The sequence below is a fragment of the Gastrolobium bilobum genome, unplaced genomic scaffold (genome assembly GCF_033153095.1).
Source record: "Gastrolobium bilobum isolate Gb01-03AN ecotype WA unplaced genomic scaffold, APGP_CSIRO_Gbil_v1 utg3047, whole genome shotgun sequence".
Taxonomy (NCBI): domain Eukaryota; kingdom Viridiplantae; phylum Streptophyta; class Magnoliopsida; order Fabales; family Fabaceae; genus Gastrolobium; species Gastrolobium bilobum.
This window is the reverse complement of record NW_026895383.1, coordinates 23,861-46,397: the sequence shown is the minus strand read 5'-3', so window position 1 is coordinate 46,397 and position 22,537 is coordinate 23,861. Positions and strand designations below refer to the sequence as shown.

Genomic DNA, 22,537 nt, shown 5'->3' with positions numbered 1-22,537 from the left:
TACAATGAATACAAAATAATAGAATAATCGATGTGTGTGTACTTTTTATTTATTTTTTGCAACATGTTCAAGCGCATGAGACAATTAATGGGTCCTATTAATTCATTATTTTATATTCAATATATTTTTTTTAATTGATATAAAATGGTAAAAAAAAATGCATCTATTTATACCAAGAGCACCTTCTTAATCATGCTAACACAATTTGGCTACCGATCATTTTTTTAGATTTCTCCCAAATGTCTTAGCCTAGACATTAATAATATAAGAAAAAATGTTTATCTTTTTAAATGACACAACTTATATTTTTTCACTCTCATAAAGAGGTAAGACCCCTATCTTTATTTTTTTTGTTAACTCTCTTTCCTCCTTTATCTATCTCTTTCTCTCCCTTAAAATTACACAATTTTACATTTTTTTAAAATGAGAAAGCCTTTATCCATAATATATGGATTTTATTAATCTCCTTCCACGTAAGATAGTTATCTTATGTGGTAGAGAGAAAATGAGTGAGTCCTATCATTACAAGAAAAAAGAAAAAGAAAAAAAAAATGGGATGTGAAAATCGAAGTGAGAGAAAATGAGATAAGTTACCTCAGGTGGTAATGTGAGTAATATTTCCGATATAAATTCTAGGTACAATCATTCTCTATACAGAGTGGATTACTCTTGCTAAAATATCTTGGATATTTTTAGATGTTGGGCCATTAAAGAAAGGCATCGTCATCATTTTGGACTTGGCGTACAACTCAAGGTAATTGTACTTATGTTGAGTATCTGCTGACAAGTTATCGTCCCCAAGTTGAGTGTTACCGTCATTGTCGTCGTTGTCATCATCATCATCATCATCCTCAACTTCAAGTTGAGTATCTACTGCCAAGTCGTCATGATCGTTTTGGACCGGGAGTACAGGATTGGGTTGAGTTTCTTGGAGTGGGAGTACAGGATCTGCCAAGCCATCTAAACGGGAACGAAGAATGAAAAGAAAATAACTGAAACCCAGTCCAAGAATGGCCAACAGTAACTTTATCTTCATGAGTTGTGCTATTAGATTTCCACAGAAAAAATTTACGAGATCGATCTCCACTCCGGAGTGACTCAGTCTTGACAAGACGAATGACATGATAGCAAAAGCAGTGGAAGAAATCACGATATGTGCATCTGGCCTTACCTTCACCACTTTATCCCAAAAAAATGTGTACACACAAATGATGCTGAAAACCGAAAATGCAAAATGTGCTTTGTGCCAAGGACTAGTTTGTCTTTGCCTTTCCTTTGCAAGCAAGAGAACGAGGCAGATGATGATACCGAAAATACCATAAACAGAGATCTTCCACCATATCCACTTTCCAAACATGTAGGGGAAGGAGGAGCTCAAACCGAAACAGAGAAATCCAACAACCGATGAAACAACACCCACAAATCTCCATACCGTTGGCTGCGTCATGTTCTTTCTGAAGTGAACAAGAATGGCTTTCACAGACTAATATACAGAGCTTTGGCTGCATTCACGAGCCATCGTTTTTAAATCGGAAGAAACCCTTCTCATTCTGAGAAATTGCGAGGAAAGGGAACTGTAAAGAACCAATTCTATCTCAATAATAGGAACAAACAAAAGTTACATTTTGAACGCGTATCTCACTCGTTATTTAAAAGTTTAGAAAAAAAAAAGGGACAGTGTGTAGTGTGTACATTTGTAACTTTACTGAGGTTTCAACATTTTTTTCCTGTGCAAATGTATTCTTAATTTAAGAATACAAAGAAAAAATTATTTTGTTTTTCAAGCCTTTCACGTTGATCAAGTTGGTGTAAAATAAGAAAAGGAAAAAGGAAAGTAGAATTTAGTAAATAATAAGAAAAGGACTTATTTATGAAAATTTATACGCGTCAACGCGGAAGATGACTGATAGTGGACGACAGCAAGGAGAAATTTTTCGTGAAAGTTAAATTAATCAAATTCTAGTATCTTAACATTCAGAAATTATAATAAAATTATACATACTGCTTCGTTGTGCTCTAACCTCGTCTTTCAAACTTCTACTTACGGAGGTAAGTTTTATTGTATCTGTTAACCTGTCATACGAAAAGAAATCACACCTTTGAAGGAATTTTCCACTGCAAGCTCGTTATGTATTTTTGGTTTTGATGCTTACATCTTTGCTCTGATGTTCTCCTTTTAACACAATAAAAGCGTGCTCATAAACAAGTGGCAAAGACAAATGTGCTTCAGTTGAAAGACTACCAAAGTTCGAGGATCAAGTGTCATGGTTATCTTCACTATCTTTTCATGGTTTAGATTGTAAAGCTATTATATTAGGGAACAATATAAGAGTGAAAGTCCAAAAATGTTGGGTTTGACCCAAGTTCCTAATTTGAAGATTCTAATAAATAGTTTCCTATTTTATTTGTATTCCCCAACAAGAAACTCTGCAAAGACCCTGCTCAGGGCTCTTTTTTATCGATGTACATTGGAAGTTTGTATTGTTCAGAAGGCAAAACATAGTGGTGAGCTGGGAAAGCTGTTGGGTGTAGAGTGAAAGTAATTTATGGGAAACTGAATTTAGAATAAAGTATTGTAAGAAACGGAACAGAGGCTAAAGTTGTTTTATTTTGTTGTATTTCTTTTACCTTTTTTATTTTTTTTAAATACCAAAAGCTTCTTACCGGATATTTTTTTTAAAAAAAAAAAAAAAAAAACTTCTAAACAATTTTTCTAAAAAAATTCTAACATCAAAATCTTGGCAGTGCCTTGGAACATAGCAGTCCAATTGCACTTGTACAAAACCCACAAACTTGCATTAGTGAGGCTGCATAATAGAATTATAGATTGGGATTATTGACATCATATTATTGTTGATGCCATATCTGTTAACTGTTATAAGATTGATGGAAAGGCCTTTTCCTGGGAAAATGGTAGTTAGTACAACTGTACAAGACGTTAAAACAAGTTCAGCTGAGGTCTCCACCTCAAGCAACCATAAATGACGGCATAAATTATGAATAGAGCATATCATAGAAGATACCGATGACATGTATATCTATACCTTGTGAATCTATACCTTGTGAACTTCCAAGGGAGCTGTTGGTTCTACCTCTTGTTCAATCGCTTGGAAATACACACATATCTTACCAGCACCGAAACAATGGACGGAGGAGGGCCTAATTTTTTATGTAAGTTAATTAAAAAAAATGTAATTTGGTATTTCTCTAAACACATATCTTTTTCTTTGTTCTCTCATTAAAAATCTTGATTGGGTGTAATTGTGCACCAGAAATCTGAGAATAACACAAATGTTGCTCTAAAGTATTTGTTTTGTGTGTAACCAAAAAAAAAAAAAATATTTGCTTTGTGTTCTGTAAAGGCTTTCTTTCTATTTGGAATTTGGATGCTTGTCTTCTCATTGCTACGGCCTTTCTTTTTAAAAAAAAATAAAAATATATGAAACAAATTTTTTGGATGGATTGGAAAGGGTTTTAATTTTAATGTAAAACAGTAGTTTTAAAATCTAGGTACTAATCTACGGTTCAGTGATTAATTAAACCGTGATTGAATAGATAGTAATTAAATATTTTTAATATTAGACAATATATTAATTAACTAATATAAAATAAAAAATTAAGTTAGCTAAAATTGTAAACTAATACAAAAAATCATATTATATATTTTGTAAGATAAAAAAAAAAAAACAATGATAAAAAGTTAAATAATAATAAGGAAAAATGTTTATCCTTTTAAATGACACAACTTATATCATTTCACTCTTACAAAGAGGTGGGACCCATACTTTTATTTTTTTTGTCAACTCTCTCCTCTTTTATCTATCTCTTTCTCTCTCTTAAAATGACACAACTTTACACCCTTTAAAATGACACACACTTTACCCATAATAATAATAATAGTAGTTCATGTATGAAATATGAACTTCTACAAATTTAACATTAGGTTCAAATTATTTTTCTATTACCAGATCTCACCAGTCTTGTATTGATTTGATCAATTTTTTTATTGATTCTAATCTTCCGGCTTTATGGGTTGTTCAAACCAGCCAACTATCCACTTCACCAATTATTCAATCAGATCCAAACCCATTTCTTAAACCAACGTAAAAACATCGGAGTAGCAGAAAAGGGGAAAATAAAAAATAAAAAAAAAATCCATTGTATTAGAAATTGTATTTGGCTTATATAAATAGGAAAAAAATATGTGTCGTTTTAAAAGATATAAAAGTGTATCATTTTAAGTGAGAGAAATAATTAAATAAAAGGATAAAAAAATAAATAAAGATGTGAATCTCACCTCTTTGTGAGAGTAAAATGACATAAATTGTGTCATTTAAAAGGACAAATATTTTTCCCATATAAATATGCAAAAACTTGTTAAAGATCTCAGTGGAGCAAACAGTTGCAGCGAAGAGAAGATTACAAACGATGTAAAACGATCCATATATTCTTCAAAAATACAAAATAATTCCTGTTTTTGGTACCTGTGATTTCTCTCCAAAAGGGAACAAACTCAAACCACCGAGTGAAGAAGACTAGGGACCTTTTGAGACTAAATTAAATTTGAATTGAAATAATTGAGACCATGAGAGTAATTTAACTGCAACTAAATGACTCTACAAGTTAAATGAGTCTTTAAACCCAAAAGGACTCTTAAGATGTGAAGCAAACACAAATGAAGCTCAGCTAGCACCGGAAATCCATCTATAATACATTTTACACAATTTAGTTATAAGATTTGCTTTATTCAACTGGAAAAAGAAAATAAAACACACAAACAAAAACAAAACCAAAACCTCATAAAGCTGCAGGAGTCAAACAAATAGCAAGGAATGTACAACAGCAAGTATGATTTTAATGATGTGTAAGAAATGTTCAAAGAGGTACAAGTGTGAAAAAGAGCCTAGGAACTCGCAAACTGCTGCTTTTAGTTTATTGTCATCACTACAGACATATTCCGTGAGAGTGGCACATCAATGAATAAAGAAGTAAAATTAAAATTTTAAATTTACAGCCATAGATCAAGTGCTTTCATTCACGTATCCACGGGTCTCTTCAACAACTTTTGTCCAGACATTTGCTATTTTCTCAGCATACCCCACCTATTAATTCACACAGAGGCTTACTTACATGGAGACAAAGCAGCAGATGAATGCAACTAAAGATAGCATCAACAAACAAGGGCATATGAGACGACAAATTAACAAAAGTTGACTGAAGTATACGGCTTTTCGGTTCACATTAAATTTACCACAAGATTAGAAGCACACACGCACTAGTGATGAATTTAAAAGCAGTTAAATCCATCTCCAACTGTTCTTATAAGCAAAAGCACTAGTTAGCCACTAGAACATCGTATTCTCAGGCTTTGCAAGCAAGCTTTGTGATAAGAACCTTGGAATGCACCACCCCAAAAGCTAGCTCAAAGAGTGGGAGTGTCGAAGGCCTTATAAACCTCACATTAGTTGCCCATACAACTAATGTGAAACTCCAAGTCTCATACCGTACAAATGGGTCCTAACATTCCACCATGCTCCGCAGCCTCGACGCCCACGCAAGCTGACTTTACGCTAGTCTTTTACTAGCCCCGGTCGAACACTGCAATGTTGGCATCACCACCCGTGCCGTTTGATTGCAATCGGGAGACATAGTGGAAGGCTCTGATGCCATTTGATAAGAACCTTGAGATACACCACCCCAAAAGCTAGCTCAAAGGGTGGGAGTGCCCAAGGTCTTATAAACCTCACATCAGTTGCCCATACAACTAATGTGAGACTCCAAGTCTCATACCGTACAAATGGGTCCTAACATTCCACCACGCTCCGCAGCCTCGACGCCGACGCAAGCTGACTTTACGCTAGTCTTTTACTAGCCCCGTTCGAACACTGCAATGTCGGCATCACCACCCGTGCCGTTTGATTGCAATCGGGAGACATAGTGGAAGGCTACCATTTGATAAGAACCTTGGGATGCACCACCCCAAAAGCTAGCTCAAAAGGTGGGAGTGCCAAGGTCTTATAAACCTCACATCAGTTGCCCATACAACTAATGTGGGACTCCAAGTCTCATACCTTACAAATGGGTCCTAACACTTTGACAATTTTAACATCTTACAGAGATCAATGGATCATCTCTACCCTGATTTAATCCATTTCATTAATGATGCACACATGATGCAAGCACCACGTGGGTTAGTTAACCACGTGGTTCATACCCCTTTATTCGTTTCTTTTGTTTCTTCTCGAATATACCCTCCAACTAGGTGGTTTATACATTTGATGCGTAACAATATGACAATTTTATTGTCAGAACAAAACCAACAAAAGTGACATGGCTAATCCTTTCACAATAAGGATGCTTAAGAATAAGTTTTCTCCAAGCAAAATCTCAACTATTTTCTCCTTCAAAATTTATTAAGTTTATCTCTTCAATTCTTGAATCCCATTCTGGATCATATAATTATTTCTACTCCAGTAGATTTCTTTTTTAGTAAATACTCCAGAAGATTTTATTGATAGAAATGAAAGCATCTTATTTAATTATTTTTACCTCATTGAAACTTCTAGGCTCAAATAAACCGACCACTCACTCTTGTTTTCTCTTTCACCAGGCATCCCCCGCTCATTGTAAGTATAAAGTTCCCTAAAACTAGTGCATTATTTAACTTGATAAAACAGCCATAGTTCACAACTTCACATCTATATAAACGTGTTTAGACACTAGCACGATTTATCAATTATTTTATTAGTTACTTCACTGGCATGACAAGGGACATACAAAAGAGGGCTAACCTAGTGCTATAAAGCTTCGTCTATGTGCTGGGTCCAGGGAAGGGTCAGACCATTGTGTGGATCTATAGTATGTGGCAGTCTTACCTTGCATTTGCAAGAGGTTGATTACATGATTCAAACCTATGACCTCCGACTCACATGGCAACAAAACCAACGATTGCGCCAAGGGACATATATGTCAGCAAAAACAACCTTAACACCAATTTATGTAAGCAGAAACACTTCTAAATTACCTCACTCATTAGAGTTTACGCCACAGAATAGAAAGTGTTTATATACATAGAATGTAAACTATCAAAGGAAAATGCAGATTCCACTTAATGAGGCACTCTAAAAAGAACATAGATAAATGATACCTGATTAACTACGAATCCTTTCAACATGTTTAAGAAGTCAGACTGCCTCTCTCTGTCAAGCCTTTCAAGTTCACTCCTATTGTTTTCCTGCATTGGCATCATCATCATCCAATATCCAGTTAAAGATAAAGTAAACCAATAAATAAATGCATAATGCAAAAAATAAATAAAAAATAAATCTTGAAATGAAATCAGACATGGAGCAGATCAATATTAGTCAACATTTGAGGTGATATTTTAGGATTGAACATAGACAAGCAGAGATGAGAAAAGAAAGAGAAAGGAGAGATAACACCATAACATGTTAAATCCAAACATAATAATTATAGATAAGATGCTTTAACCAGAATGCATGAAACACAAGGCTAACAGATGTTCAATAATGTGGAAGAAGTAAAATAAAAGTAAGATAAGACATTCAAATGCAATTGACGTAAGTGCTTTAGAATTCTAATTAAATAAAAAGTGCACAATCATTTGCATGCAGCCCTCAAAGTACCCTATACAAAGCAATGTAGCAGACAGAACACTAGATCCCACCTCTACCAGATCACATTTTACCAATTTTTCAATGGGGTATTTGCTGTGATTCCCAATAACAGGGTTTCCTAATCGAAGTTTTTGTATTTAATAGCAGGGATTGAATTGATAACACTAAGGGGGTGTTTGGTTCAAGTTTTTGGAGAGGATTACCGGTAATCCTTCTTTGGTAAATGTAATTACCACGTTTGGTAGAAGGAATAAATTACGATTCCCGGATATCCAAGGATTACCGGTAATTTGATTTATAAAGAAAAGTCACTATTCAGATTACCAAAAATAATATGGTAATTCGGAATACCAATCAGAATACCAAGTAAAGGGAAAGCACAACAATAAATTTTGAGACAAAAATACCCCAATACACATAAAAATCTAGACCCAATCTATCAATTACAAAAGTAAAAATAGTTTGGGGTTATTTTTGTAAAATAACCTCATATTCCAAGTCATATTTCGTTCTAAACCAAATATGGAATCAGTAATTTTTACCTAGTATTCCCGGTAATATTTTGGCGAACCAAACACATCTTTCGTAAGATTCCAAGTAAACTCAATTTCTACTGAATTCCCATTAATCATGATTCCCGGTCACCAAAAAATTTCTCCTGTACCAAACACACCCTAACAGGCTAAAATAAAAGTCACATAAGCTTAGTGTCAAGAATTTCAGGTTTAAGGTTAGTGAAGAAGGAAAAGAGAGAAAGGTAGCTTACAATAATAAACTCAAAATATGATTGATATATGTAATGAGTTACAATACCCAAACCTAAAACTCGTATTCATACTAATAATTATGTGAGTCAAGTACCAGTACTACTAGCACAAAACCCAAGCTCACAAACAATAAGACCAATAATCTAATAACCCTAACATCTTAACACTACCCCTCAAGCTTTAGCTTGTTACAAGTAGTGAACCCACAAACTTAAGACAAAGAATACCGGCCCATCTTGCCAAACAACTTAGGCAACTAGTACTCCCCTTGAATCACAAATCTTGGCAGATAGCTCCTAGCTTCTCCTCAGCAAACATCCCAAGCAAATGAGAGAGTTTCCAGCATCTTAGACCTTCCTCCTCGGTCGCCCCCTCAACCTCCAAACTGATCCCCAAACTCTATGTCAGGTATCATGGACCTCCAACTGAATCTCCAAAACACTGAGTGAGGTCATTTACTAGTGTCTACAGTCTTCAAACCACAAACCCTTGAAAAACTAGACCACAGTAAATTACTTTAAAGCCTTAAACAACATCTCAACTCAATGCAAAACAGGCCAGGCAAAGATGGAAGAGACTGATACAATCCTATCCTAGTCAGCAAACAGTTTAGAAGTGTGCATAGAAGAAAGAGAAGCAGAGGAATATTGCATAATGCTGAGTCAGCAAAAGTTGTTAGGAGTAAGTCACATTGGATAGCATGGGGTCACGTTGGGTGAGTTGGTTCTATTTAGATGAGGGGTTGAGCATTCTCGAGGGGATCTGAAATCGTTGGGAAGTATTGGGATACTTTTGGATATTGGGAGAGAGTGAGACCTCTAGAATTGTCTCACATTATCTTTACTGCATTTCCTTTTACTGTTAATTGCATTTTTCAGTTTATTGTATTTCCTTTCTTCTTGTAATTTGTCTCTGAATTACTGTATCAGTTGTAATTGTCTCTGGAAAAATATATAAAAACCTGATTATTCAGACCAATGATCTCTATTATTGTCCTTATTTTAGTAATCTGAGTAGAAGGTCCGTAACAGACCCCAAACACTCTAAATAAAGACAGAACAACAACCAAACATGCCAAACAGCAATACCGCAACCAAACAGAGTGAATCCTCAATCCAAACAGAGAGTCATCACTGAGAAGAGAGAACAAATTCAGCAGAAAAGGGAGGAAAATCAGTTCTAAGATGCTGAACCAGTGCAAAGAAGAAGACATGCCTAAGTTATTTGGGAGACTGTTGGACTACCCAAACGAGGCACAAAAGAGAAGAAAGGAAGGAAATAACTGGAAAACACTTATAAGATGCTGGCACCAAAAAAACAAGAAGATATATTGATCACTAGAAAATACTGGGGAAGTGTCCCCTTTACAATAAGACTCCTCACAGTAATCACACAGCACCAAGGACTGACCTACAATGCTAGAGGCCTCTGGCCAAAGGAAAAAGAACACAATAACCTACACTGAGAAAATACAAGACACTGCAATGAAGGAAAGAAACAGTAAAGCACCAAATAACCAGCTCCTCGACAAGGAAAACACACCAATCCTCATCGAGTCCCTTCCCCAAGATTCTACTCAATTCTTGGATTTCCCCCATTCTCTCTCTCTCTCTCCCCCCTTATAACTAACTCCTCATTACCATTCAACGCAAGTCACGTGGAATTCCTTATTACAACCTTCATCCCTTCCTTTTCTGTTACTGCCTTGCTATTACCACTACTGGCCCCTGTTGGTTCTTTGGGCTGATAACCTTGGCCCTTTCTCTTCCTCCACTTCTTACATTCATAAACCAATTTCAGGGGTCCATCATAAGATGTTGGAGATGCATCCCACACCAAAACCACAACCAAACAAGAAACAAGAGTAAAATGGATCATGAAAAAACCAAAGAATCAGCAATAATAGAAGTAAAAAATGCAATCTGAAGAGGATGCTTGACAGAAAACCTCAAACCCACAAGAGAAACACCATCTGAAGTTTCTGAAATCATCTCTAATCAAGACAGAATCCAAAAATAGGAAGAGGAGGAACAGAGTCTGAAACAGAAAAAATGGAAAAACGGGGTTTGCCAGAAAATTTTACAAAGCTCCGTGTTGTATATAAAACAACTCATGTGCCTTCACCTAACAACTCAAGATTTTGGGAGTGGTTCTTGACATAGTATCAAAGCCTCTATAACATGCTCTGATATTATGCAGAAATTATAGGGTTTGGGTGGGGAACAAGAAAAAGAGAAGAAAGGAATGGTAAGAATAATAAGATTATATTTGCAGCAGAAGAGAGTCACCAACAGGAACTCTATGAGAAACAGATTCTGACTGAGATACTGAGGAGAGAATGTACAACCGTGTAATCAACTCAACTCGATGCCAGAGAAAGGAGACTCTCCTCGATTTGGATGGTATACCATGTAAAGAATTTCAAGCTTTAGGGTTAGGGGAGAGAGAGAGAGATGGCTAATAACCAAAATCGCATAGTCATATTTATACTAATAATTAGGTCAGGTGCCAATACTACTAGTACAAGCCCAAACCCACAAACAATAAGACTAATAACCCTAATATCCTAACACTTACAAAATGTTTCCAATGTGGATGGATATACAAGGAGCTCGATGTACGGATTTACAAACACACTTAGGTCTGCGAATACAAAGATCTGAACATCTATTCTCTAACAATTTAAGAAATATCTGTAAAGGATGGTGGATGATCAATCACAGAAAGCTTTATGATTGTTAGAGAAAAACAAATTGATATACACTAAAATTTTAACTTTGATGAATATAGAACAAGAAATTGAACAAAACACAATTTAATGGATCACAATAAAGAGAAACATTATCAACAGAATCTTAGAAACTTGAAGCATATGCTATTTTGGATCACAAACTATCCTCAAAGCATTAAGCTATTTTAAGACAACTATCTAGACAAAGAAACCAATAAAATTCTAAAACCTGTAAACCATACCTTGATCCGCTCATATTCTCTAATTGCAACATTTTTGGCATCTTGAGTGACTCTTATGGTTTCTTGTAGCTCCTCTAACTTACGAATCCTTGTTTTGTCACCCCCAAAAATTTTAGATGATGCCGCTTCAAGTTTTTCAGCTCTTGACTGCAAAGAAGACATTTCCGATAGAAGAGTCTGCACTGTCAATAGGGCACTCGAGCGATCCGAGAAAGCACCATGAACAGACAACATTAATCCAAGATATTCATGAAGTGTATCCTGCAGTGCATAAATTGGAAAATCATCAACATATCTAGTGGGTTGGGTTGCCCTTTATTAAGGAATAGTGATACCTTAGTAAGAATATGCCAACCTATGGTATGTATATATTGGAAGGAATTTGCTTAAAACAGACAACTCAACGGGAAATGTATAGTTCAAAAATTAACATTACAAAAATCCTGTTATGTACCAAATGCTTCACAGTCTGAGCATTTAATTCTCGAAATAATCTGCTAGCTTTGACAGCAGCTGTTGCTACACCTTTCATGTCAGCAGCTCGTACCCTCTGAGAGTTCAAGACAGCCTCCTCATTCTCAAATTTTGTCAATTTAATAAATGCCAACCCTAATTCACCCATTGTCTCTCCCATATCTTGCTGAGCTTTAACAAGTGATTCGGCCTGCACATAATTGGAACACAATGGGAAATTTTGTATTAACCAATAACCATACAGTCATAAAATCAGTAAAAGAATGTAAATGACGAGTTATCAGAGACACGGGCAGACATAGAGGTATATCCAGACTGTCTTGAGAGCTGAAATTGAAAGTAACAGTGAAAACATAAAACCCAAAGAAAAAAAAAAACACCTGTTGAGATGCATTATTGATTTGCTGTTCAAGCACTTGAATCATTTCCTTCTTTTCCAGGAACTCCTTGTCTTCCTCCACAACCAGAGGCTTGGAACCTCCCCAGTCATTAGCCACAGACTGCTTCAACTCCTTAAACAACCTCATCAAATCCATTCCCCCTTTAGCGGGCTGCACAACATCATGTGGGGCAATCACACTCTCCCCCATCAACTGCTTCGGAAGCTTGGCCGCACCATCCAACACTCTGGCCGTCATGTCGGTTGTTGCCAGCAGGGGAAGCTTCCCCTGAACCTGCAAAAACACTCTCAACTCGTCACTCTTCATGATCACCGGATGAACCGCCAATCTCCTTAAATACTTCTCCAATGCCACCCTCCTCTGCTCCACAAACTCCTGCTTCTGCATCACCTGGCTCTCCACTATGCTCTTATCCGGCCTCGGCGGTATGAAGAACCCTCGATACGACTCCGCCAACCGATCAGAAAGCGTCACCACATCCCTAAACCTTCTCCGAACGCCGAATTCGGAACCACCGAACTCCGGAATGTTCGTTCTCGTCGTGATTAAATAGGTCACGTAACTGCTACTACCGGGAACCATCGAATTCGAGTTATCTTGCTCCTTAACCGGGTTCGAAACGGTTATCTTTATATACTCCGAACTCGAAGACGAAGATCTTGAGAGAGAGAGATCCTCCGAACTGCAGGTCGGGCTATCGACGCCGTTGGTAACGGTTTCGCCGTCCAAGGGGCTGAAAACGGTGTCGGCGCAGGAGGGAGGGTCGATGTAAGAGAAATTGACGGGGGAGTTAGGGTTTGGGAATTCACGGTAATGCTGAGGCGGAGATAGGAGGGGATCGGAATCCGTGGGGATGGCGACGATCGGCGGCGAGAGTGGGTGGTGGGATTCGGAGAGCGTGGACATGGCGCTACGGTAATTGGAGAACGATTTACTACTCAACGGATCGTCATCGTCGTGGAGGACGAGGTTTTCCATTTCTTCTTTGGATGCAGAGAGAGGATGCTCCTCCTCCGAGCTCTGGTTCTCAGAGCCCATCATTTTTCTTTCTCTGATAGTAAGATTGAGATGGAAAGTGCAAGAGCTTGCTTCTTCAATCAGCAAGCATGGTTGAAGAATAAAATGAGTGGAATCGTGAAACTGAGGGTGAAATTGAGTTGGGGGTTCGCATTAGGGATTTGGCAGTGTCAGTGTGTGGCATGTGTCGTTGGTGGGGGCTAACGTGCGCCGGGTGTAATGGTTTGAGATGCTAAGGTTGAAGAAGACCATGCAGGCAACAGATCAAAATGGAAATGGCAGGCACTGGTAGATTTACAGCTCTGATTTTTATTTTTATTTTTTTACTTTTTAAAAAAAATAACTAATATAATTATTTATTTATTGTCAACATGCTTTTTAGAAAATATTAAGTTTAAAATAATGTAAAATGTGCCGTTTTATTCAAATGATAATTTTTTTTGTTTTGTTTTAGTTTTCGTTTTATCTACTCATTTGTTAATAATATTATATTAAATTGATTAGAAGAAACTTTAGGACTATTTATAAGAAAGAAAATTTATTAAATTATTTTTTTTCAAAAAAATTATAAATGTTAATTTGTATATTTTATTTTTTCATACAAACGAATGTTACCTTATCTATTTTTTTTTTTTTTGATACATAATGTTACCTTATCTAACTATATATGACAATATATTTCAACTAGTAAATATAAAAAGTATTAATTAAAGGGTCCGTCGCTTCTCATGTGACTGCTGATGAGAAAAGTTGCAGCAAATTTTTAACACTAGGATACATGTACGGATCCTAGGATATACGTGCAGATTCTATCAAAAAAAAAAAAAATCAGGATTCGGAGACGTATCCTGATAAAAGTAAGTGTTGCTGCACTTTTTTCCTTCTGCAGTCACGTAAGAAGTACTTTACCCTGATTAAATAACAGTAAGGACTTGAAAATAACAATAGCAAGAAAATTACGAAACAATGCTAATATGAGAATAAAAGATAAATACAGTCTAAAGAATTTAGAACATAAACAAATTCATTTTTAAGCAAAATCGGAAACAACATCGAAATCACATAAATTTAACCTTATTCATTAGTTTAACATTGTTATATAATAAGGTTTCAAGAGAATATGTCTTAAAAATAAGCCACTAGAACACTTAAAAGCAGCATGAATTTGACATAATATACTTACCGTAAACAGAAGCCACGAAAATTAATTTCATGTCACGCACTTATAAAGATATATCAACCCTAGGACAGAACACAGCTGTTAATTGTTATTTTTTCTATTGCTCCTGCATCATGCAAGAAACAAAGGTAATCTTAGAGCACCATCGACACTGCTAGTGATATAATTGGTCTCATAACCGTTTGTGCTTGCCTATAATTTATTGTTTTTGTTTCAATTGATTAAGTATACTCTAGCTTCTAAGAAGTGCTGGATAGTCAAAGTTTTAAGCTAATTAAGATTGAGCAGTAGTTTGATTCTGGGTTCTTTTTCTTCCCTGCCCCTTCCAAAATTGTAAGAATAAAATATAAATACTTATTGATTCTAATCTTCTAGGTTGAAGATATAATACCCACTTAGCTGCCCACCTCGTGGATTGGACAAAGAACAAGCAATACTAGGAGAGAGTACAAAGGAGTTAGTTCATAAAATTTGAAATTTATGCTAAACATAATTAACTAGTTTAAATCAAGACAAATGCAAAAGAAAAGCTAATTTTTAGAAAGATAGTTTGGGTTCTCCCAAGACTGTTGGTCACCAGAGCCAACGACAGCTCAACAGTCCAGGCTGGTTTCAGCTTCAAGAAGTTTTAGTGACATCCATAATGAGAATGTAAAAGTATATGCAGAGCTATAAGATGTTCGGAGTGTGGACATTAAAAACAATGTAGGATTAAAGTCATTGAAGTTATAACCATCTTTGTCATCAATTTGGTTTAATGTGTTGCAAAGATATAAGTCCAACAAAACTTGTTATTGCAGCCTACTATAGAAACTTATTTCTAACTTGTCTCTAAAACCTTCATGCAACTGTTACATCTAGCAACACTTTTTAAGTGATGTGTCCTGCTATAGCTTGCTGACATAATATTGTCGCTGCTTTTTTATTTGGGTATATTAAATAATACTGAGCTTGATATAGTTCTGTATAAAACATGTTCCATTTACTTATTTTGTGGCAACTGAACTCCTGATAGGCATTTTGTGGCAATGGAGGAGAGAAGCTGTTATTTTCAGTTGAAGGATCACTAAAGAAACATGTTGCTTCAGATAGTTTACATGAGCCTGAAGGTGATCTACCTTTTCTCTTTCTAATATATTACGAATATTGAATGATAATATTGCATGGATTATATAGTCAATAGCATGAATACTTAGGTTTTATATTGAAAATCATGGAAATTGGATTTTTATCTAACATATCTTGTTTTTATTGGTTTTGAAGGCAAATTAATACAAATTTGAACAAGAATGAATTTAAAGATTGAAGTTGGAATTGGAAGATAATTTTGCATCTAAGAAGTTGAATCTACAGAGATGAAGCACGTTGAAATGTTGTTTAGCACGTTAAAATGTGCTAACTACTCAGCAAATATGAAGAACCTGAAGAGAACATTCAAATGTTATAGATCAACATTCAAATGCTCTAGACAACATTTAAACGCCCTCCAGCATTTAAACGCTCTAGTCAACATTTTAACGCGCTAGTATGAAAGAAATCACAGCCAAGAAGCGCGTTCAAATGTTAATTCCAACATTAAAACGCCATGTAACAGAAGAGAAACGCACTGCTCAGCGTTTTAATGTCACTGTCAACATTCAAACGCGCTCTCAGAAAGAAAATTGCCATCCAGGAGTGCGTTCAAATGTTACATTCAACATTTGAACGCGCTAGCAAGAAAAAAGTCACATCCAAGGAGCGCGTTTAAATGTCAATTCCAACATTAAAACGCCATCTAACAGCGGAAAAAATGTGGTGATAAACATTTGAACGTGCTTATCAACATTTGAATGTCCAGCTGCGATGCAATTCAGATTCAATTTATAAAATCATCCAATTGAAGATATGATTTGAGATGTCATAAGATTCTGTAGAAAATTAAAAGATATAGTCTTATGGCTATAAATAAGGAGCTTTTGGAGAGAGTTTTGAAGAATCAAGAGGAAGAATCTTGTTGCGGAGCATTGGAGCACTGAAGAGTCAAGACAACATCACTTCAATGGAGTCTTGGGAAACTATTTTCTTTCCAATTGTTTTTGAATTCCATATGCTAGGTTAAGTTTTTATGTAGTTAGAGGTAGATGGAACCCAATTTAATCTTTATTCTATGAATTAAATTGTCTCTGAATTCTTCTCTTTCTATATTTGAATGAATTTATCTGTTTTTAATGCTTTCTATGAGTTTGCTCTTTATAGATTGATTTAGGGGAATTGTATGACAATAGAGATGTTGGTGTATGAACCCTGATTTGATAAATTCATCATAATCCTTGTGATCTAGGTATAGACATAGGGCAATTGTGCAATCTTTGAATTCTTGATTTTAATGCATGTTTTCTTGATAAACAATCAGGGAACTAGGATTCTTTCAAGATCACATAGAATTAAGGTAACAAGAAATTGAGCCTTAATCAACTTAGAAAGAATTGATTGGCATTATATTAAGGGCAGATTCTTGACTATTTAATTCATAGCATAAAGAGAAAGTTGGAAAAAGTCGAAACCTTAACTACGTTCTTTCTTGATTTTCAAAACATTAATCTTTTTACTTTCTTTCTTTTAATTCTGAAATTGAATGCTATTGCTTGTTTTTAATTTCAATTCTTTTCATCTCAAATTCGATTGTCCAACTAAATCGTTGTTAGCGAACTAGTGCTTGAAAATCAATCCTCGTGGGAACGATCTCGTACTCAGTACACTTTATTACTTTTACCACCGGTGCACTTGCCGAAGTCGCAACAAGTTTTTGGCGTCGTTGTCTGAGATTAGGTCTTTCAACATTAGAAGAAGCTATAAGCAATCTAGATTGGACTTTTTATTTTTTTTGCAATTTAATTTTCTGTATTTATATAATTTTATTCTGTTTTATTTTATTTTATTTTTATTGTTGTTTTTTTTAATTGTTTTTTTAATTGTTTTAATTATTTATTTATTTAATTTTTAATTTTTCAATTTTTTAATTTTTTAATTTTTTAATTTTTAATTTTTTTAATTTCGTTTATTTTATTTTATTTTAATTTTATTATTATTATTATTTGCATTTATTTATTTAGTTTTTATTTAATTATTCTATTTTCTGGTTTATGCGAGGTGTTGTTGATAAAAAATCCTTGCAATTCGACCTAGAGATAGAGAAGACAACTAGAAGGCTTGAAAATAACGCAAAAGATCAAAAAGAAAAAGAAGTTTCAAGCTCGAAGGAAGAAACCATGGCTGACAACAATAGGATTCAGAATCTTCAAAGAACCTTGAGAGATTACATGACTCTAGCCCGAGTTCCGCAGACGGCAAGCATTGTTAGACCAAACGTGGATGCTAACAATTTTGAGCTCAAGCCCGCATTGTTGCAACTGATTCAAAAAGATCAGTTCGTCGGAGGAAGCACGGAAGACCCTTACATTCATCTCAAGAATTCTCTTCTTTATTGAGACACCTTAAAGATGAATGGAGTCTCTCGTGATGTTATCTTACTCAGGCTCTTCCCATGCTCACTAAAGGAAGAAGCAAGAGGTTGGTTGCAATCACTGCCTCAAGGAAGCATCACCAACTGGGATGACTTAGCGACCAAGTTCTTGGCTCGATTTTTCTCATCTCCAAAGATGGCAAAGCTCAAGGCGGACATCACTTCTTTTGAACAAAAGAAAAGTGAATCCTTATATGAAGCATGTGAATAGTTCAAAGGACTACTCAGGAAGTGTCCACAACATTGTTTTGAAGCTTGAGAAAAAGGACAAATTTTCTTCAAGGAATGACGCCTAACACAAGAACCTTGGTGAACGCTGCATCGAGAGGATCCTTGAAAACAAAAACTTCAGAGGAAGCATTGGAATTGTTGGAATATCTAGCTTCTCAGGAGTTTGATAATGCTCCACTACCACAGAGGAGAGCGGGGATCATAAAGCTAGAAGGATATGATGCATTGTTGGCACGGAATGAGCAGATTTTGCAAATGAACAAGAAGCAACAACAACAGTTGGATGCCCTCACAAACTTCCAAGTCTCTTCAGTTAATACTTCTCCTGTTAGGTGTGGAATTTGTGCAAGTGCTCATGCTACAGAAGAATGTGATTTGATGAGAGAACCTGAAACTGCTGAAGTAAACGGACTCTGGTATGATCCGAAGAACCAGAATAATTCGGGGAGGAACCAGTTTGGAAATAACTACAATCAAGGGTGGAAGAATCAGAATCAGCATCCAGGATTCAGTTACAAATCCAACCATCAGCTTAACTCTCCCCTTCCAGTGCAACCACATCCCTCATAATAAAGTAACACTTTTGAGTAGGAGAAAGCTTTTGCACAGCTATGCAAGACCATTTCTGATTACATACAAGGTGCAAATACTTTCAGAGAGGATACATCTGCTTTCATGCAAGAGACTAGATCAGCACTCCGGAATCAAGAAGCTTCCATAAGAAATCTGGAAACTCAGATTGACTAGTTGTCAAGGCAATTTGCTGAGAGAGCTAGGGTACCTTCCCGGGAGACACTATCATTAATCCTAGAGAGCACTGTACTGCAATTACCACAAGAAGTGTGACAGTGATTCAGCTTATAGAGAAGCAACCTGAAGAAAAGAAGAGAGATGTGGAGGCATCGGTTGAAGAAAAGAATAAAGAAAAGGCAAAGGATATTATTGAAGTTGAAAAGAGCAATCCTGAAAAAGTCGAAAGTAAATTATTTAAGTGGGAGAAGAAGAAAGCTTTAGAAAGGCAAGACAAGCCTTTAGATCTATCCCCATGTGCTCGAATCCCTTATCCTCAGAGATTAAAGAAAGAGATTCAGAAGTAGCAGTATTCAAAGTTTCTAGACATATTCAGGAGGTTACAGATCAACATTCTTTTTGCTGAAGCTTTAGAGAACATGCCCAATTATGCAAGGTTCATGAAGGATCTGTTATCAAGGAAGTGTAAGTTGCGAGAATGTGATATAGTAAATCTGACCGAAGAATGTAATGTTATCATCCAGAAGAAGTTACCTACCAAAGTCAAGGATCCAAGAAGCTTCAGCATTTCATGCACTATAGGCAAAATGGAAGTGGACAACGTTTTATGTGATCTTGGAGCTAGCATCAATGTCATGCCACTCTCTATGATGAAGAAGTTGGGGATTATTGAAGTGAAGCCCACAAGAATAATAGTGCAACTGGCTGACCACTCTTCAAAGCAAGCTTATGGCATCATTGAGGATATACTGGTAAAGGTAGACAAATTCATTATCCCTGTTGATTTTTTCATCTTTGATATAGAGGAAGATGCCACAATTCCAATGATCTTCGGAAGACCCTTCTTGACAACCTCAGGAGCACTGATTGCTGTGCTTAAGGGTGAACTGATCTTACGGGTAGACGGAGAGAAAGAAGTATTCAAGTTCTTTGACAAAGAGGATTTTACACCTGAAGTTCAATCGCAAGATCAGGTTTACTACCTTGGAGTAAAGAAAGAAAAGGAGGAATCTTCTCGTGAAAGTAAGCCAAAAGTTAAGATGGAGAAACCTGGTAGCAAAGGAAAGCATGTAAAAGTCAAGTTCAAAATTTCTGAGACTACTTTACCTCATCCATATGCAGAAGAGCACTATGGTAGGACATAATTTCCGAATGATGGGGTTTGGTCATCACCAAGCTCATGCTTTGAGCCACCATGATCACAAGTCAGGTATGTCAGGCTCATGACGTAAAACAAGCGTTAATTGGGAGGCAACCCAACATTTTACTATTTTCAATTTTTCTATTTTAGTTATTTCACTTTTAGTTAAATAAAGGAAATTAAAAAAAGATTATAGGATGAGATAATGATTTAATCAAGAGCAGGTTGAATTCTGAAGCTATTAATATGACCTAGAGTGCATAGCGACTAGCTTGTTTTCCTTAATTCTCGCTGCGATTTTCTTTTTTAGATTTAAATAAGTTGCTGGGGACATCAACATTCAAATTTGGGAATGGGGAACATGTGATTCAACAGGAACTACTTTACTTAGTCGGAAGGACTTCATGAATTCAAACAAGATATCTAGCTAGGACAGGGAAATATCTCAACCCTCCTTCTTTTTAATTAGTGTAATTTCTTTTGAATTTGATTTTGTTAGTTGGTTAGAGTTTTGAAAACCCCAATCCATTGTTTTTGTAAAAATTTTAAAATTTTCTTACTCATTGCAAATAAATGGATGATTGGCAAGGAATTTGATTAGTGATTTGAACAAGAGTATGATGATACACTTCATAATTTTTAACATGCATTGATTTTAAGTAATTTTCATGATTCATCTGATCTTTAGAAAAGTAATGAGATTAATTTGGATGAAGATTAGGAAGTTAACTGTACACCCATAGTCGTGAGGTTTTGAGCCTATACATAAAATTTTTATTTGGTGTGCACTTCACTGTATGAAATACTCTAGAACTTGCTTTGTTTCTTGCTTGAGATGGTCCATGATTTATATTGTTGAGATGATAGAGGCATGTTCTTTCTGTTAACTAGATGGCCAAATAGCCAACCCTTATGTATGTTATACCTTTGTTTGAGCCCCTTTGACCCTAGGCCTGTTTATTCCTTGAAAACCTATACATATGAATAGTCACTTCCCGTACACATCCTTACCCTAATTGAGATTAAATTTCATATTCAGAGTGAGGAATGAATCATAATTGTATATTTAAAGTTTTGTTGTATGAGAAAGTACGGGTGAAAAAGGGCAAATGCCAAAGAAAGTATGGTTGGTGAAAGAAAAAGAAAAAGGAAAGAAATCAGAAAGCAAAACTTGAAAAAGAGAAGTGTTATAGAAAAAAGAAAGTGAATAATTGGAAAGTTCAAAGTAGGAAGAGCAAAGGAAAAGAAGAATAAAAAGATTGAATTATACCTATTCCTCTTTGAATGTGATTCTTAATCTTTTAGTCACTTCTCCCATTTAATTTCTTCCCTTTTAGCCAGGCCAAGTTACAACCACAATAAAGACCTCTTGATCTGCTTTATAGGTTATTAAGACTGTGGAGAGTGAGAATATGAGCAAGCCTATGGTAGTATTGATTCAATGAAGGATGAGTGAAACACAAACTCTCAAACACTTGAGTTCGAGTGAATTGAAAATCCTAGTTAGGGGTGGTTTAGCTTAATGTTCCTATTCTTTGTCTGATGAAGTTTTGTTACAATTATATGATTGATGGATTGTGAATCTTGCTTAAATTGATGTATCATTTTATGTCAAGACCAAGTCTGAATACTGTTTGATCTTACCGCTGATTCATTTTTCCTGTTGAAAGTTCATTCAATTGTATATTCTTACTCCCTATTCCCTTAGTTTTATTCTCTTTGGTTGCTGAGGACAGCAATATTCAAATATGAGAATATTTGATAAACCTTTAGTTTATCATGTTTATAAGGCTAATATTGCATGAATTATATAGTCAAGAGCATGAATACTTAGGTTTTATATTGAAAATCATGGAAATTGGATTTTTATCTAACATATCAAGTTCTTATTGGTTTTGAAGGAAAATTAATACAAATTTGAGCAAGAATGGATTTAAAGATTGAAGTTGGAATTGGAAGATAATTTTTCATCTAAGAAGTTGAATCTACAGTGATGAAGCACATTCAAATGTTGTTTAGCACATTAAAATGTGCTAACTACTGAAAAAATATGAGAACCGGAGGAGAACATTCAAATGTTATAGATCAACATTCAAATGCTCTAGACAACAGTTAAACGCCCTCTAGCATTTAAACGCTCTAGTCAACATTTGAACACACTGGCATGAAAGAAATCACAACCAAGGAGCGCGTTCAAATGTTAATTCCAACATTAAAACACCATGTAACAGAAGATAAACGCACTGCTCAGCGTTTTAATGTCACTGTCAACATTCAAACGCGCTATCATAAAGGAAATTGCCATCCAGGAGCGTGTTAAAATGTTACATTCAACATTTGAACGCACTAGCATGAAAAAAGTCACATCCAAGGAGCGCGTTTAAATGTCAATTCCAACATTAAAACGCCATCTAACAGTGGGAAAATGCGTTGATCAACATTTGAACGCGCTTATCAATATTTG

The 22,537-nt window shown here is 35.6% G+C and overlaps 3 protein-coding genes and 1 non-coding gene across 4 annotated transcripts; 1 reads left to right on the top strand and 3 right to left on the bottom strand.

Annotated features, from left to right (window-relative positions):
• Positions 1-649: 649 nt before the first annotated feature.
• On the bottom strand, positions 650-1,447 carry LOC133308500 (uncharacterized). Its single transcript, XM_061509129.1, has one exon. It carries the CDS (start codon positions 1,445-1,447, stop codon positions 650-652), a length of 798 nt encoding a protein of 265 aa, XP_061365113.1.
• A 3,396-nt stretch (positions 1,448-4,843) lies between these two features.
• Positions 4,844-13,534, bottom strand: LOC133308472 (sorting nexin 2B-like). Its single transcript, XM_061509105.1, has 5 exons — positions 12,232-13,534; positions 11,832-12,041; positions 11,378-11,638; positions 7,148-7,234; positions 4,844-5,102 (listed from the first exon to the last, which is right to left on the bottom strand). Exons 1-5 carry the CDS (start codon positions 13,291-13,293, stop codon positions 5,022-5,024), a joined length of 1,701 nt encoding a protein of 566 aa, XP_061365089.1. The 5' UTR covers positions 13,294-13,534; the 3' UTR covers positions 4,844-5,021.
• A 4,559-nt stretch (positions 13,535-18,093) lies between these two features.
• LOC133308578 (small nucleolar RNA R71) lies at positions 18,094-18,200 on the bottom strand. The gene has a single exon (XR_009751184.1). It is a non-coding gene; the product is annotated as a small nucleolar RNA R71 (small nucleolar RNA).
• Positions 18,201-19,519: 1,319 nt separating this feature from the next.
• LOC133308495 (uncharacterized) lies at positions 19,520-20,077 on the top strand. The gene has a single exon (XM_061509121.1). The coding sequence runs from the start codon at positions 19,520-19,522 to the stop codon at positions 20,075-20,077; it is 558 nt and encodes a 185-aa protein (XP_061365105.1).
• The last annotated feature ends 2,460 nt before the right edge of the window (positions 20,078-22,537 follow it).